The 17,099-nt window shown below is 41.7% G+C and overlaps 2 protein-coding genes across 5 annotated transcripts in view; one reads left to right on the top strand and one right to left on the bottom strand.

Moving 5' to 3' along the window:
* dennd1a (DENN/MADD domain containing 1A) overlaps positions 1-6,322 on the top strand; it is a 35,932-nt gene extending 29,610 nt beyond the window's left edge. For all 4 annotated transcript variants that reach the window (XM_036563094.1, XM_036563092.1, XM_036563093.1 and 1 more), the window contains 2 exons: positions 865-1,147; positions 2,303-6,322. In XM_036563094.1, coding sequence (XP_036418987.1) covers positions 865-1,147; positions 2,303-3,274 — 1,255 coding nt within the window. In that variant the 3' untranslated portion in view covers positions 3,275-6,322. The remainder of the gene's footprint in view (positions 1-864; positions 1,148-2,302) is intronic.
* Positions 6,323-9,990: 3,668 nt separating this feature from the next.
* The window catches only part of crb2a (crumbs cell polarity complex component 2a), a 31,262-nt gene continuing 24,153 nt past the window's right edge, over positions 9,991-17,099 (bottom strand). The window contains exons 10-13 of the mRNA XM_036563100.1: positions 15,281-16,151; positions 13,457-13,570; positions 10,920-11,046; positions 9,991-10,441 (exon numbers count right to left, since the gene is read on the bottom strand). Coding sequence (XP_036418993.1) covers positions 10,220-10,441; positions 10,920-11,046; positions 13,457-13,570; positions 15,281-16,151 — 1,334 coding nt within the window. The 3' untranslated portion in view covers positions 9,991-10,219. The remainder of the gene's footprint in view (positions 10,442-10,919; positions 11,047-13,456; positions 13,571-15,280; positions 16,152-17,099) is intronic.

Here is a 17,099-nt window from a genome sequence, read left to right as displayed (position 1 = left end):
TGCTAATCACAGCAAATTCCATTAAATGAAACACATGAACTTGTGTTATTATTATAATGTTTGTTTATTTATTTAAAAAAATGTACAACCTTGAGTTCAAGGACAAAGGTTTATACAGGGGTCCAAGTACAAAGACGCATGTTTTCAGTAGCAGTAAATAACTCTTTAAATGTAATATATCTGAGTGTGTGAGGTTGCGCCACCTGACATTTTCTGGGAGGTAAAACTGATCTTGTTTAAAAATGGATTATAAAAGTAATGAAACAAATATTAACACAGTGAATCTGTTCTTTCAGAAAAAAATACACAAACCATCCTTGTTACTCATTTTTTAGAGTGTCATTTTGAAATCTTGCATTTTTTTACTGACCCAACTGCGTGTTTAGGGTGGAGCCTCAGATAATGGAGTCAAAAATCAAGATTAAATTATTCATTCTATGCTTTGGCACTTTTGCGCATGCAGGCATTGACATCACGTCCTGCAGCTGCACTCTCACGCCAAATAAACTGCATTAGGGTCTACCCACGAGCGGAACTGCATGCCTGCTCGAATACCATCTTTCTCATGTGTTGAAACAAAGAACTGCACCAGTGGAGCTAATGTACCAGTGTTCAGTTATATTAAAACAAAGAGGCCAAACCAGAACTCTGTCTGTCTCCAGAGAGTCTGGTAGTTTTCGGTTCTCTACATGGTCAAGAACCGCCTACTTTAGCAGGAAAGGACCGTTTCACTGACAGAATGACCAACCAGAGTCAGTTGTTTTTGTATGACGTGTAGCTGTGAGTGGAGTGTCTTGCTGAGGCAGAGTGTGAACGTGCTTCTGTGTCTCTGCCTCTGTGTTCACTTGTCTGTATGTCTCTCAGGCCTCAGCCTTACAGATCTCTTAAGGAGGCGGAGCTTGTGGAGGAGGGTGAGGAGGTGGGGGCAGAGCGTTTCCAGGGCAACACTGCCCCACCCAGCCCAATACAGGATAAATTCTCTGAGCTGAGTCTGTTGGAGACTTCCTTCAGCAGCCAGCAGGGGGAGCCCACGCATGCTTCCCGCACTAAACTCTACATGCACGTACCGCTTGGTCCAGCACGGAGTCTGGAAGAGCTCAGCTCAGTGCCCGAGACGCAGGAGCAGCGCGCCAACTTCAACTATCAGGTGACCAAACATACACGAGGGCCTGAGGGGTATATTGGTTGTCAGATATTTTGCCACAACTTCAGAAACTAAATCCACAGTGTTTTGTGTTGCTCCACCTATATGTATATATATATATATATATATATATATGTAGCTATTAGAGGATAACATTACAGTATACACCAACTCTATCAAGTCCACTTTCCTGTATACACTCATTCCATTCAGTCCATTTTATTAGCTCCATTTACTTTGTAGTTCTACAGTTACAGACTGTAGTCCATCTGTTTCTCTGCATACTTGTTACCCTGTCCTTCAATGGTCAGGACCCCCAAAGGACCCCCACAGAGCAGGTATTATGGATGATGGATCATTCTCAGCACTGCAGTGACACTGACTGCATTGACTGGTGTGTTAGTGTGTGTTGCGCTGGTGCGAGTGGATCAGACACAGCAGTGCTGCTGGAGTTTTTAAACACTGTGTCCACTCACTGTCCACTCTATTAGACACTCCTACCTGGTCAGTCCACCTTATAGATGTAAAGTCAGAGACGATAGCTCATCTGCTGCTGCACTGTTTGTGTTGGACATCCTCTAGTCCTTCATCAGTGGTCACAGGACGCTGCCCACAGGACGCTGTTGGCTGGATATTTTTGGTTCTCAGTCCAGCAGCGACACTGAGGTGTTTAAAAACTCCAGCAGCACTGCTGTGTCTGATCCACTCAGACCAGCGCAACACACACTAATCATACATTACTCTGTTAGTACATGAGAACAATAGTATAAACATCCCAGGGCTGAATTGATTGTTTATCAAAATTTTAAAGATTTTGATCTGAAAGAGTGCAATTTTCAAATTGCAAGAGTTGCCATTATATAGTTCACAATAATTTGAATCGCAGATTCAATATTAGTCAGAAAAATCACAAAGAGATATTTTCCCCAAACTGTTCAGCCGTAAACCAAGTTGGAAAATGGTGTACTATGTTATTAGTATTTCATTCAGTTGAAATGCAACAACAAACCATAGTGTTTCCGTTTTCCATTGTCCTGCAGTTCTGATTTGACGACATGACAGCTTTATGACTTCACGAGTTATTGAGGACCATCTGTACACACTGTACATGTGTATGTATATAACACGCATGTAACCATGTTTGTTTGTGTGATGTAGCGCATGGAGATTAGTGGCGATGAACGTACTCGCACTCTCCCGGGACTCAAGCACTCCAGTTATAACAAGTTGCGCAGCCAGAAAGGGCCGGACGATGTGACTGTTTCAGACCGTGAGTCTCCTTGCTGGGAGCGGCCTCTATCCGTCCCACCCCTGGAGCCACCAGAGCCACGCCCACCGAGCAGCGAGAGTCCCGCCCCGACCCAGGAGAGCGCAGAGAGGACGGAGACTGGCAGCATAACCATCCCACGCCCTCAGGGCCGCAAAACGCCCGAGCCGGGAAAGGTGTTGGCACCAGCCGTCACCTTGCTGCAGTGCCTGAAGCAGGGGGACAAAGAGGTGGGGCTAAGTGTGAGTGCGGGGGGGCAGGAGTTCCGACAAGCACTCAACATGTCCCCTTTGTCACAGCCCTGCCCAGCCAGTGCGGAGGCAGAGCCCGACTTGCTCAGCCTGCTGGACCCTCTGAGTGGTGCAGAAGAACCCCGCCCACCTCCCAAACCTCCTGTCCCCCCACGGCCTGCCCTGCCCACGTTCCCGCCCCCTCTTTCCCTCAACCCCTTCACACAACACCCCCAGTACACCCTCCAGAGACACTACAGCCCTGTCGCTCCCAGCAACCCCTTCAGCTCCACTTACGTGCCTCCTCAAACTGGCACTTACTTCAACGCTCCACCCCCCCGCCCCCTCTCAGTGTTCGGTCAGCCTTCTGCTTTGGGTGGAACTCAGGCGAGTGGGGCGTGGCCACCTGCCAAAATCCCACCCACTTCCAACAGCAGCAGCTCTCTCTCTAGCTTGTTAGATTCTCCGGCCCCACCCTCTCTGAGCCAGGCTCTGCCGCCTTCCAAACCTGTAGACGCGCCTCACGACCCCTTCTGTGACCTGCTCACCATGACAACCATGCCCACCGGTGTGTCCACGCCCCCTAAGAAAAAAGTGGAGGACTTGCGGAGGAGGTGGGAGACTTTTGATTAGCCTTGAGCACACCTTACCTCCACTGCTGCTACTGACCAATGAGGGACAGCACTTGTCTGTTGACCACTGGGTATTTTTTTAAAGGACTGCGCCCTCTGCTGGCCTGAACGCCCTGCTACATGTGTGCGAGTGAGTGTGTGCGTACACTAATGCTCAAACTGCAGCTGTTTGTTTTCCCTGAGTTTATGAACTGACCTCAGACAAAATCAGGCCTTCGGCTGACCTCGCGTGCTGTCTACTAGAATGTGGAAAGGTGAAAGGTCATGCTCACAGTAGTTTAGCTCGGCATTTATCTAATAGCATCCAGACTAATAGTACAGTTTGTATAGCTACCACTCTGATGGCGTAGCTGTTGTGGTGTGTAACTTTCTATCCGCCCCTCTGCAGGCTTTCTTCATCACATCGTGCTGTTAGGTACTCACTGAAGCGGCTGTTTAGGGTCAGTGTGAAGGTCAGGGGTTTGGATTAAGGTGCCACACAAACTATGACGCCTTCCTCAGCTGATGCTGCAGTGTTTCCCAGACTTCATAACACTATCGTGTAGTCCTATCCCAAAACCAGAGCCCTTAACCAAGTTTTCACTGATAAACCTAAACCTGAAGTCAAATCTGATCTCAAATTACTACAAAATAAAAGTACATAACACAAAGCACACTATTCACTACACAACGTCCACTACACACCTTGTAGCCTAAATATCAGAGACACTAAACAGGACTCTAGGGCTGCATGATATGGACAAAATCCTTTTATTGCAATTATGTTGCAGTTTCAGTGGGGAATAAATAATGTGATGATATGCTTAAAGATTGATCTGCATTATTTGACCAAAAGTATTATTTTGCCTTTATTGATCTACATCTATATTTGCATATTGCATCTTTCTGAGACATCTGCGTTGTGATAATTAAGGCTGCAACAAATATTGGATAATATCAAACACTGACCACACCTGACCAGATAAGTTGTATTTGTTTGTAAGATAATGATAAACAGGTGCTTTCTTCAGCGTTGCCAGATTGGGCAGGATTAGGTAGCATTTTATGCTGCTTCCTATGAAAATTATCTATCAGTGATGTTTTTATATCAATATTTCTTATAATAATTAATATTAATGTTATAGTGTAATAACGATAATAAAATAATAATGACAATAATAATAATAATAAAAATGAAACATCTTAATTTTTTCTTATTCTTACAGAATATTCGAATGTTAAAGATAATACTGGATAGAATATCATAAAATTAACACATTTGATAGTTGCAGCCCTAATAATGACCTTTTCACTCAAACTGAGCCACAGCTTCTCCTGCAAGGGGTGCACTGGATTATAACCCCCTTAGGCCTAATCCTGATCCCTAATACTAATCCTAACACTGATCCTAACATTAATCCTGATCCCTCAACCTAATCCTAACCTTAATCCTAATCATGATCCCTAATACTAATCCTAACACTAATCCTGATCCCTAGTCCTAATCCTGATCCCTAATACTAATCCTGATCGCTAATACTAATCCTAATCCCTAATACTAATCTTAACACTAATCCTGATCCCTAGTCCTAATCCTGATCCCTTACCCTAATCCTGATCCCTGACGGCAGCCGCAAAAGTGACAGGCTCTGAAAGCAAGCTCCGCTGAGTTGCTGAGGTCAGCTGGCTGACCGTCAGCTCTACATGTAGTTATTATGTCGTAGTAATGAGTTAAACGGTGAGGGCTGGGTTGGGGTCACTGTGTGAGAGTTGGGGCAGGTTGTCCTCAGTAGCTCATCAGTCATGATGTCTGTTGTGTCCACTCAGTGCTGCTCAGTGAAAACACACAGCAAAGTTAGACTCTCGGTTCTGTATTGTTTGGACTGGATGAACTGGAGTGGACAGGTTGGTGTACAGCGCCTTTTTTCTGGTTCTGGTTGTTGCGGAACATAGAAGAAGCAGGACTTGTATTTAAATAAAAAATATGTAAAGTGTTAGGTGAGCAGTGGTCTTAGATCTCTGTACCAGTCCAAAGAGATGTGGTAGTTTAGGGTTTAGAGCATTCTGTGAGGAGTCGCCGCTCGTTCAGCTCAGACGTTAGTGCTGAATCTCAGCACGTTTAGTGTAAGACGTACAGTAACCATCATAATCTGTTGTGTTTATTACAGTCTGGTAAGCACCCGTTCCACCCAGTCCAGTGCTGACCAGTAAACCTGACTAAAACCAGCTAAAACCAGTAAACCCTGTTAAATCACACCACAATATTTCAGATTAGTACAGTGAGGAGGGATGACTGAAAGGGCAATTCCAGTGATTTTTCTAAATTCCTCCATAATTGAGGGTGTGAGGTGTAAACAGAGTGATTCAGAGTGGTTTGGTGTGAAATGGTTCAGATGTCTTTACAGTGGTGGTGATAGGAACCAGGGGTCGCCATGACAACGACACAAATATAGACATTTTATTTACTATCCAGAACCACCAGTGAACCTACACGAGTCTTCTGAGTTTATATGGAATGTTGATGATGGGAAATAGTGGAAAATCTGAAATAATAAGTTTATGAAAAATCAGTGAAGCTCCCTTTGAAGTGCTAGTCAGGCGTCCTCCACTTCACTGATACTCCTTTTAAGAGTAGTTTGAGTGGGAGGCGAAGGCTGATGTAGTCTCTCTGAGGAGATTCAGTCAGTGATTGAGAGTCATGGTGCCCTCTACTGGCCCACTGCAGCACTGCAGGCTCACTGGTGAAGGTGCCTTAAAGGACATTGAAGCGTCGTTCTGTAAAGAAAGGCCGTAAAGCTTGTTTCCTGAGACCTGTCAGTAAAGCAGCTCTGTTAGTGTAGGTTAGTGCGAGCCAGGTGTATTTACCCCTCTGAACAAAGCCAGGCTGCAGACAGAAGCTTCAAAACACACTTTTTTTGTTGTCTGAATATTCCCAGGTTTATTTGTGCCCTTTTGAAATGTGAACTCATGTTTTTCGTTTATATCATCATCAAGCACTTTGAGTTTGTTTTTATTTGAATGGTATGATTTTATGTATAATGTATGTCAGCATTAAAGAGCACATATTATATTCCTGTGAAAATTCGGACTCTTTTCTTTTCTCATTCCTTTTTTTTTTATAGCTAGTAAATGATGTAGTGGTCAAGGATGGACAGAACTGGCTCACACATTCAGCTCACACTGCTGTGCAGATTTTAGCGATTGATGTTGACACTCACTCACACATTATTTACACTGTTAAAACCTTCACACCAAGTACGACTCTTTAGTACTAAAAAAAAGGATGTGTTTTCAACGCAGAGGAACCTTCACATCAAGTTCAATGCACTTTTTTGTTAAAGCACTTTGTAAGAAGACAAAAGAGGAAGAACAGTGGACTGAAAGTAAAGGTACAGTCACTGGTAGACCTCATTCTACAGAAACACACAGGATTCACAGAGATGAACAGTGATGAAGATCTATAAACAGTCTCTGTTGTACACTGAGGTTCTCACCATCGTTTCTGGTCCACCATATTTTCCTTTTGCCTCCGTATGTTCATAGTTTGTGTTGATCGTTGTAAAACCTTCGTGCCATGAGACACATCTGCCCAACTTTATGCATTGCCGCAGTCCATCAGTTTCAGGTGTTTGGTGTCTGAAGTTTGCTTCTTTAGTTTTAGCACTGGAGCTACAAGGCTGATGGAAGCTTATACCCTCCATTAGCATCCTGACCCATAAATCTTCATTTAAGCTGTGTGGTGTTGTTAAATAATCTGTAATATATTTAATTATGTAGTTTTTGATATTTATCTCTAAATGTCAACATATCCAGACAAAATTCATGCTTTAAAATGACCATCATATTCAAGTATATTAGAGATTACAGAACAGCTCCACACAGTTTGATGGTTTAGGCTGCAGTTCGGCTGATTAACTACATTTGGGGTCAGAAAGGTGAGTAACGCTTGTCAGTGTTGATAAAGCTGCATCACACCTACATGTGTTCATCATGATTATTGGCATAAACCTACATAAACACTGTACACATCATCAGCATTAACAACACCAACTTCACATCAAACAGCCTTTATCACAGACAACACCTGTATTGTAATAATAAAGCTTTATAATTGTTGATGTAGGTTTATGTCACTTATCAACACTGACTGACAGTAAAGAATTTCTGAAAATGTGTTGATTCCATTTTGCCGTCCCATCACTTTAACTCTGCTCTGCAGTGAGGAGCACCTGCAGTAGTGCTAAGTGAGGAGAGGAGGACCTCTAGTGGAGTTACAGCAGCATCACAACCTAAACCTGAACATGGCTAGAAGTGAAATATTTTAGCTGCAGGTAAGAAGGCTGGGCAAACTTGGGTTAAGCCGTCTGTATGCAGTCTAGAAAAAATGAATCGTATGGTTCTAGGTAAAGCCTTTAATTGGTAAAGAACCTACCTTTTGCAAAAAGGTTGTTCAGGGAATAAAAGTGGTTCTTCAGTGGCATCACTCCTTTCTTGGCATGTGTGTGTGTGTGTATGTTTTTAAGGTTCTCAAGTCATCATACTGTTTTACTCCTCAATATAGAAAACTCAGCTTAAAGTGAATGGAGGTGGTTCTATCAGTTAGGATGTCAGCACAATTACAGCAACACAGTTTTATTACAGCGGTTTGTACACATTTTTACATGGAAAAATACAGAGCTAGAACATCTTTACAGTACCATTCACAAAACTGCACAACTGTGGAGTGCACCACAACCTGTGTGTGTGTGCGCACACCGTACACTGATGGTGAAACAACCAATGCTGAGAAAATACAAAGCAGTGATAAAACAACAATACATGATTCAGCAATTTACAACAATCAGAAACTCCAAACAGTCTCACCAACACCTGAACCTGTCCTGCACTAGATTCAACACTCGGTAACAGTCATCACTTCACTACTGATGTAGTTCAGTCGTTTCATTTATTTCACATTATATTCATTTTATGTTGGAAATCCCATTAGTATTTATTAATGTATTTGAAAATGCTCATAGTAATTGCCAATAATATTAAATCCATCTCCACCCACAAATGCGTTTTTGTTGATGTTGTGAGGGCACTGTACATACTGTACCACTATATACTGTACACAGTTTCATTTCATTTCACAGTGTCAATATATACTATATACTCTACCAGTATGTACCGTATACTGTTTAAATGTATGTACTGTATACTGTATATACTATATCAATATGTACTGCATAGTGTCAATATATATTGCATAATATATCAGTGTATATTGAATCAATATATACTGTATGCTGTATCGTATATACTGTATATACTGTATAGTATATCGACATATGCTGTATATTGTACCAGTATATACCACATACTGTATCAGTATATACTGTATACTGTGTCAATATACATAGCATACTGTATGAATATATACTGTGTACTGTATCAGTAGTTCATGTATACTGTATCAAGTATATACTGCATACTGCATCAATACATCAGTACATATAATGATCGGTATATACTGTATGTCAGTATATACTGCATATTGTATCGGTATATGCTGTATTAGCTATATACTGCTTCCTGTGTCAGTATGTGCTGTTGAAAAATGTTCATTCATTTTTTTTGGCCGTGTTAGCACCACAGTGGCTTGGGGATCATGACCGATTACAGCTGAGGACATTCATAGCAGAAACCCCTAAAACTCACACCAAGCTAGAACAATTAAAAACCTACTCAACATTAATCAGGTACCGCAGAGGAGGTGAACAGTCACAGCTCTGTAACAAGAACTGGGTTACTGAAACAGTCAAACACACACTGAAATATCATCTTATAAATAATTATCCTCCAATTATTCCCCACAAACTGAATGACCGTTTCATCTTTTCAGAACTAAAGACTTCATTAAAAGGAGAATAGTTGGCCAATCTGGGCGCCATGTAAATCAAACACTGCACCTGATGACTGTTTACACCTGAACACGGTGTTTATTACCGTAAAGAAGCCTGAATAAAATGACCAGAATATGACATTTATTACAGTAATTATGTCATTATTAAGGTTAAGACTGGCCCGCAGTGTGTTTTACACACTTTGATTCCTTTGTTGGTATTTCACCTTTAAAAATCATAATAATTACATTTCATAAATAAGCACAATTTTAAGTTAATATTTGCTATTGCAGTTCAAAATCTGTCCAGTAGGGGGTGATGATGTATTAATAGTGTAGAACCGTGGTTGTGGTGTGAGGTATGTAGAGTCCAAGCAGCACTTGGATCAGGATCACTCTATTTACATATTTGAAATGATTCGTCCCTTCATCATGATTTTATGGCTTTATGATTGTATAGGTTTTGGTGTATGATTGTTGTTAGGGAGGGTGTTTGTGTTTGTGTGGGTTTGGAATAGAAATTCCGGAACAGCGCTAAAGTCTCTGGTTTCCCGCACCAGACGCCAAAAGATGGGCAGATGATCAGCTTATCCACGAACATTAAAGCAGGTAAAGCACTAACCTGTGCAGTGTTTAAAGCGACAGCTCATAGCCCCCCTCCCCCCATTTACCCCAAATTTAGTCCATCAGCCAAGAGATGTGTTCCTCTTCAGTTTTAGCACTGCAACTACAAGGCTAATGTGGCTAACAAGTAATGAAGGCTTATAACTCTGCCATGTTGTGGTGATCGTGACCAAAACTAGAGTTTAATATGTTATTCGTGGTGTTCAATTCATGAATTTATGGCTTTTCTGTTCCACTCAACAAGGTTCTCTCACTAAAATGCCCAGCATGCATTATGCTAATACAGCATACATCCATTGGGACTAACAGACATTAGCATAGCTAATAACACTAGCAGTCATCTGGAGGCCTGTTTATATTTTCATTCATTTTTTTAATAAACAGTTTATATATTATATTTGGAGATAATTACGTAAATCAGATGTTTTTGCTCTGATTGAACGGGGATGTTGGCGTGTCCTAGATGAGGCGTTCCTCTGGAGGGACTTTTAGCATACTGTCCATTTCCAGACGAGCGCCTGCTACTTCCTGTTGGCTGGGTGAGTACGCCCCCTCAGACTGACGCTTCCTGCGCGCCGTCATCAGTATGAAAATCAGACCAATCACAGCCAAGAGAGCGCAGCCGCACGCCAGCGGAATCGCCACCACCAGCCACGGCATCCGATCCCGCTGAGCCTCTTTCTGCACACAAACAATCACCGATATAAACACAAACAAACAAATATAAACACAAACAGACACAATAGAGACACAGCCACAGACATGACCATAAACAGACATAAACACATATTTAAATATAATGTAATATATACATACATTTACTAATATAATAATGACATAATATACTAATAATAATAATAATAATACTAATAATAAAAACAACATACAAGCATATACACATATAAACATAAACACAAACAGACATCTTTAGTATCACAGAGATTAATAGTTTAATATTAGTAATCAGACTGACAGTGATTTGATTATGTATTCATATCCACAGTCAGCCATTCATTTTACTGCACATAGAGGAAGAACCGATATGTGCCCATGTCTCTTCATGTGTCTTGTATAGAAAGACATCATTAGACATGTAGGTCTCTGATATGTATGTCGATGGTCAGTACAGTGTTAATGAGGGATGTTTAGTTCAACGTACGTTAGTTTCGCAGTACGGTCCACTGAACCCTGCAGCGCACACACACTGAAAGAAGCTCAGACGATCCAGACACGTCCCGCCATTCAGACACGGACTGGACAAACACTCGTCAATCTCCGTCTCACACCTGCACACAGAAACCGCTCATACACTTACTTCAGGACGTCCTCAGTGTCCCGCACGGCTCAACACTCGCATACAGAACAGTTCAGTGTGGAGGCTTTAAAGCACATGTCAGGCTCCTGTCCTTGTGGGCCAAAAACTGCAGACTTCAGCTCACTGCCTCATTCAGCCAATTAGTGAGGCCTTCATGAACTGAATAAAGAGCGTTAGATGAAGGTAAAGATTAATGTCCACTGCACTTTGGCCTGGAATATTTTCCCTAGTTTGACACACCTGCTTAACAACATCGAGCTCAGTAAATACGGCTCTATCGCCAATTAGTCAATACAAGGAATATATACTGTGGAAAATGTGCAAACTTCAATAAGTGAATCATGTTGAAATGTTTAGGGATTAATTTATTTTTACACTAACACGTTCTTACATTAATCTGGTACATTAATCTGGTACATTAATCTGGTACATTAGTCTGGTACATTAATCTGGTACATTAGTCTGGTACATTAGTCTGTTACATTAGCCTGTTGCATTAGCTTGTTACATTGGCCTGTTATATTAGCTTGTTACGTTAGGCTATTATATTAGTCTGTTACATTAGCCTGCTGCATTAGCGTGTTACACAAGCCTGTAACGTTAACATGCTACAGTAGTCTATTAAATTAGCCTGTTGCATTAGGCTATTATATTAGTTTGTTACATTAGCCCATTACATTAGCCTGTTACATTACCATGCTACAGTAGTTTATTACATTAGCCTGTTACATTACCCTGTTACGTTAGGCTGTTATATTAGTCTGTTACTTTAGCGCACTGCATTAGCCTGCTGCATTAGCATGTTACATAAGCCTGTTACGTTAACATGCTACAGTAGTGTATTACATTAGCCCATTACATTAGCCTGTTACATTAACATGCTACAGTAGTCTATTAAATTAGCCTGTTGCATTAGGCTATTATATTAGTTTGTTACATTAGCCCATTACATTAGCCTGTTGCATTAGCCTGTTACATTAACATGCTACAGTAGTCTATTACATTAGCCTGTTACATTAGCCTGTTACATTAGGCTATTATATCCGTTTGTTACATTAGCCCATTACATTAGCCTGTTGCATTAGCCTGTTACATTAACATGCTACAGTAGTCTATTACATTAGCCTGTTACATTAGCCTGTTACATTAGGCTATTATATTAGTTTGTTACATTAGCCCATTACACATTAGCCCATTACATTAGCCTGTTGCATGCTACAGTAGTCTATTACATTAGCCTGCTACATTAGGCTATTATATTAGTCTGTTACATTAGCCCATTACATTAGCCTGTTACATTAGTCTGTTACATTAGCCTGTTACGTTAACATGCTACAGTAGTGTATTACATTAGCCCATTACATTAGCCTGCTGCATTAGCGTGTCACATTAGCCTGTTATATTAGCTTGTTACGTTAGCCTGTTACGTTAACATGCTACAGTAGTGTATTACATTAGCCCATTACATTAGCCTGCTGCATTAGCGTGTCACATTAGCCTGTTACATTAACATGCTACAGTAGTTTATTACATTAGTCTGTTACATTAGCCTGTTACATTAACATGCTACAGTAGTCTATTACATTAGTCTGTTACATTAGCCTGTTACATTAACATGCTACAGTAGTCTATTACATTAGCCTGTTACATTAGGCTATTATATTAGTCTGTTACATTAGCCCATTACATTAGCCTGCTGCATTAGCATGTTACATAAGCCTGTTACGTTAACATGCTACAGTAGTGTATTACATTAGCCTGTTACATTGTTCTTTTTATATTAGTCAGTTACATTAGCATGTTACATTAGCCTGTTACATTAGCCTAGTTTAAAGGTCTAATTCAGAATGCATTAGTTATAAATTAACAGTGATGACTTGCAGAATATACTGAATATGAATAGATGATATTTAATTTGCTTTTGATGAATCTGGAGACTCCTACATTAGGTTTCCACACTTTAGTGACTGATTTATTATGTTTCTTTATGATTTCATTGACAGTAGGCAGGTCTGGCTTTGAAATAACGTTTTATCAGCCACTGTTGTGGATGTATAAATGTAGGTCAGACATATTTATAGAAAATCAAATAACGCAACAACAGAATAAATGTATTTTTGTAATTTAGTATTCACTTTTTATGCATCTGAAGATTTAACACTAAGGTGTGGGACGTGAACAAAACTGGCATCAGTTCATTATATTTACACTTTCATTGTGTATGTAAAATTAAGTTATGACATTGATAAAAATATTTTCTATGCTTTGTGCTACAAATGTCACCACACATCCAAAAATCCATAGCTGAGACTTTAATGTGTCTGAAGCTGCAGAAAGACATTTTTAACAGGATTTTAAAGATCAGGCGTGAGTGGACATACCTGTGTCCAGTGAATCCTGGTGTGCAGATACACTCGGCTCCCCACAGCGCATCTCGACACACTCCACCATTTTCACACTCTAGGTTCTCACACTTCTGAGGAGGATGGTTCCACCTGAAGGGCAATGAATATATATTATAAACAGAACTGCTGCAGTTTAGAGCTGTCAGTATGGACAGAATGCGCTTCTCTCTCATACAGTCACATTTACAGGGAAGATTGTCCAAAATGTCAACGAAGTTAACAGTGGTTTAGTGTAAAATGCTCCATTCTAGAGAAACTTACTGAGTCAGAACTGTTCACAGTGGTGGTGATAGGAAACAGACGTCTACCTCTATTCACAGGAAGCTATTACATGAAATGGTTATGAATTCACTGCCTGATGACTGAAACACTGTTTTATGATAGTTTTGAGAACTTAAACTCCATTCATGGTGGAGGGATACATGCAGGGCGCTGTGAGGCAAAATAGTCCCCAAAGAAAACTTATTATTTCAGATTTTCCACTATTTTAATCATCAACATTCCATATAAATTCAGAAGACTTGTGTAGATTCACTGGTGGTTTTGGATAGTAAATAAAATGTCTATATTTGTGTTGTAGTCATGGCGACCCCTGGTTCTTATCACCACCACTGTAAAGAAAAAAACTGCTGGAATTCCTGTTTAATTTCAGGTGCACTGTGGGCTCATATTGCTGTTGCATCGAGGCACATTGTGCCTGTGCTCGTACGTACACTATATTGCCGAAAGTATTCGCTCGTCTGCCTTCACACGCATATGAATTTGAGTGACATCCCATTCTTAATCCATAGGGTTTAATATGATGTCGGCCCGCCCTTTGCAGCTTTAACAGCTTCAACTCGTCTGGGAAGGCGTTCCACAAGGTTTAGGAGTGTGTTTATGGGAATTTTTGACCATTCTTCCAGAAGCGCATTTGTGGCTTGCAGTCTCTGCTCTAATTCATCCCAAAGGTGTTCTATCAGGTTGAGGTCAGGACTCTGTACAGGCCAGTCAAGTTCTTCCAGTCATGCTGGAACAGGAAGGGGCAATCTCCAAACTGTTCCCACAAAGTTGGGAGCATGAAATTGTCCAAAAGCATTAAGAGTTTCTTTCACTGGAACTAAGGGGCCGAGCCCAACTCCTTGTCCATTGGATTGCCAGATGGAGAAGTGTGATTCGTCACTCCAGAGAACATGTCTCCACTGCTCTAGAGTCCAGTGGCGGCGCTTTACACCACTGCATTTGGCGCTTTGCATTGCGCTTGGTGATGTAAGGCTTGGATGCAGCTGCTCGGCCATGGAAACCCATTCCATGAAGCTCTCTACACTGTTCTTGAGCTAATCTGAAGGCCACATGAGTTTGGAGGTCTGTAGTGATTGACTATGCAGAAAGTTGGTGACCTCTGCGCACTATGCGCCTCAGCATCCGCTGACCCCACTCTGTCATTTTACGTGGCCGACCACTTTGTGGCTCTGTTGCTGTCGTTCTCAATCGCTTCCACTTTGTTATAATCCCACTGACAGTTGACTGTGGAATATTTAGTAGCGAGGAAATTTCACGACTGGACTTGTTGCACAGGTGGCATCCTATCACGGTACCACGCTGGAATTCACTGAGCTCCTGAGAGCGACCCATTCTTTCACTAATGTTTGTAGAAGCAGTCTGCATGCCTAGGTGCTTGATTTTATACACCTGTGGCCATGGAAGTGATTGGAACACCCGAATTCAATGGTTTGGATGGGTGAGTGAATACTTTTGGCAATATAGTGTATATCTGGCCCTGAATGTAGAATTACAGAGAGTGAGAGAGGATGTTCTCACTGGCAGTGTTTGCCGCTGTAGCCACGTCTGCAGATGCAGGTGTACTGATTGACTCCATCCATGCAGGTGGCTCTGTTCAGGCAGGGAGAGTCTTTACATTCATCTAAGTCCTGAGCGCAGGTGGGTCCACCATAACCTGGCTCACACTCGCATTCAAAGCCCCCAAGCTTGTCCCTGCAGCTGCCGTGGAGACAGGGCCCCGAGGCGCACTCGTCCGTGTTGGTTTCACAGGTGAGCCCCTCCCAGCCAGGTGGGCAGGCACAGCGGAACAGGTGGAATAAGTCCTCACATGTGCCCCCGTGCTGGCAGGGCTGCGGCCGGCACACGGGGGCGCCCACACATCCCAGCCGTGCCCGTTCACCCCGCCGCCGACGGAAGCGCAACACCTGCGGTGGTGCGACATCATCAGTGAAGGGCAGGTAAACTCCACCCACCCTGACCACACCAAGACAGCCACCATAGCTCTCCGCCAGCGCCACTTCGCTCGTCACGTCGCTGAGGAAGCGCAGAGCTTCGGCCTGCTCTGGGGCACTGCTGCCGTCAGAGATGCCATCGACCATGATCACCCATGACGAAGCCTCTTGCTCTGGATGTTCCATGGCAACCACAAGGTGATGCCAGCGTCCATCTGTGATGCGCTGTGTTCCAGAAAATGCCACCGGCTCCAGGCTGTTCTCTCCGTGTAGCTCTGCCCTCACCGTGCCGTCCAGCAGACCAATCAGGAGAAATTCCGCCCCCCTCCAGGCTCGCAGCAGCACACTGTTCTCCTGCCGTGTGCGTAGATCAATAGTGATGTTGGTCACCGGAGCCACTAGAGAGCCTTTAGCAGTGTAGTGGAGGGGGGAGTTATCGAAGGTAGCGTTAGCTACACCTGTGAAGAAAAATTTAGACCTGTTACACCACTGTGCCTTTAAAGAGCCTTTATGTAGTAATAATAATAATTATTATTATTATTATTATAGAATAATAATAATAATAATAATATTAATATTAATAATAATATTCATAATAGTATGCAAATACACAAATATAAAATTGCCTATATAAAATATGTCCCATATATATATATATATATATGTAAGTCTCTGTATGTAATAAGGACCCATGTATGCAATGTATATAGATATTAGTACACATATATAAAACAATATATCCAGCAATAAACAATATTGCCAACAAAACTTTACCAATCATAATCTAACTCTAAACTTTACTCAACCACGATCTGATTCTAAACCTCATATGACCATAATCTAACCCTAAATCTCACCTGACCATAATCTAACCCTAAATCTCAACTGACCATAATCTAACCCTAAATCTCACCTGACCATAATCTAACCCTAAATCTCAACTGACCATAATATAACCCTAAATCTCACTTGAAAATAATCTAACCCAAATTTTACCAATCATATCTAAACCTAAATCTCACCTGACCATAATCTAAACCCAAATCTCACTTGACCATAATCTAACCCTAAATCTCACTTGACCAAAATCTATCCCTAAACCTCACCTGACCATAATCTTACCCTAAACCTTACCTGACCATATCTAACCCTAAACCTCACCTGACCATAATCTTACCCTAAACCTTACCTGACCATATCTAACCCTAAACCTCACCTGACCATAATCTAATCCTAAATCTCACCTGACCATATCTAACCCTAAACCTCCCTTGACAATAATCTAAGCCTAAATCTCACCTGACCATAATCTAATGCTAAACCTCACTTGACCATATCTAACCCTAAACCTCACCTGACCATATCTAACCCTAAACCTCACTTGACCATAATCTAACCCTAAATCT

This window comes from Colossoma macropomum, unplaced genomic scaffold, assembly GCF_904425465.1.
Source record: "Colossoma macropomum unplaced genomic scaffold, Colossoma_macropomum, whole genome shotgun sequence".
Classification (NCBI taxonomy): domain Eukaryota; kingdom Metazoa; phylum Chordata; class Actinopteri; order Characiformes; family Serrasalmidae; genus Colossoma; species Colossoma macropomum.
Note: the sequence above shows the minus strand (reverse complement) of the source record. Positions and strands in the feature narration are given on the sequence as shown.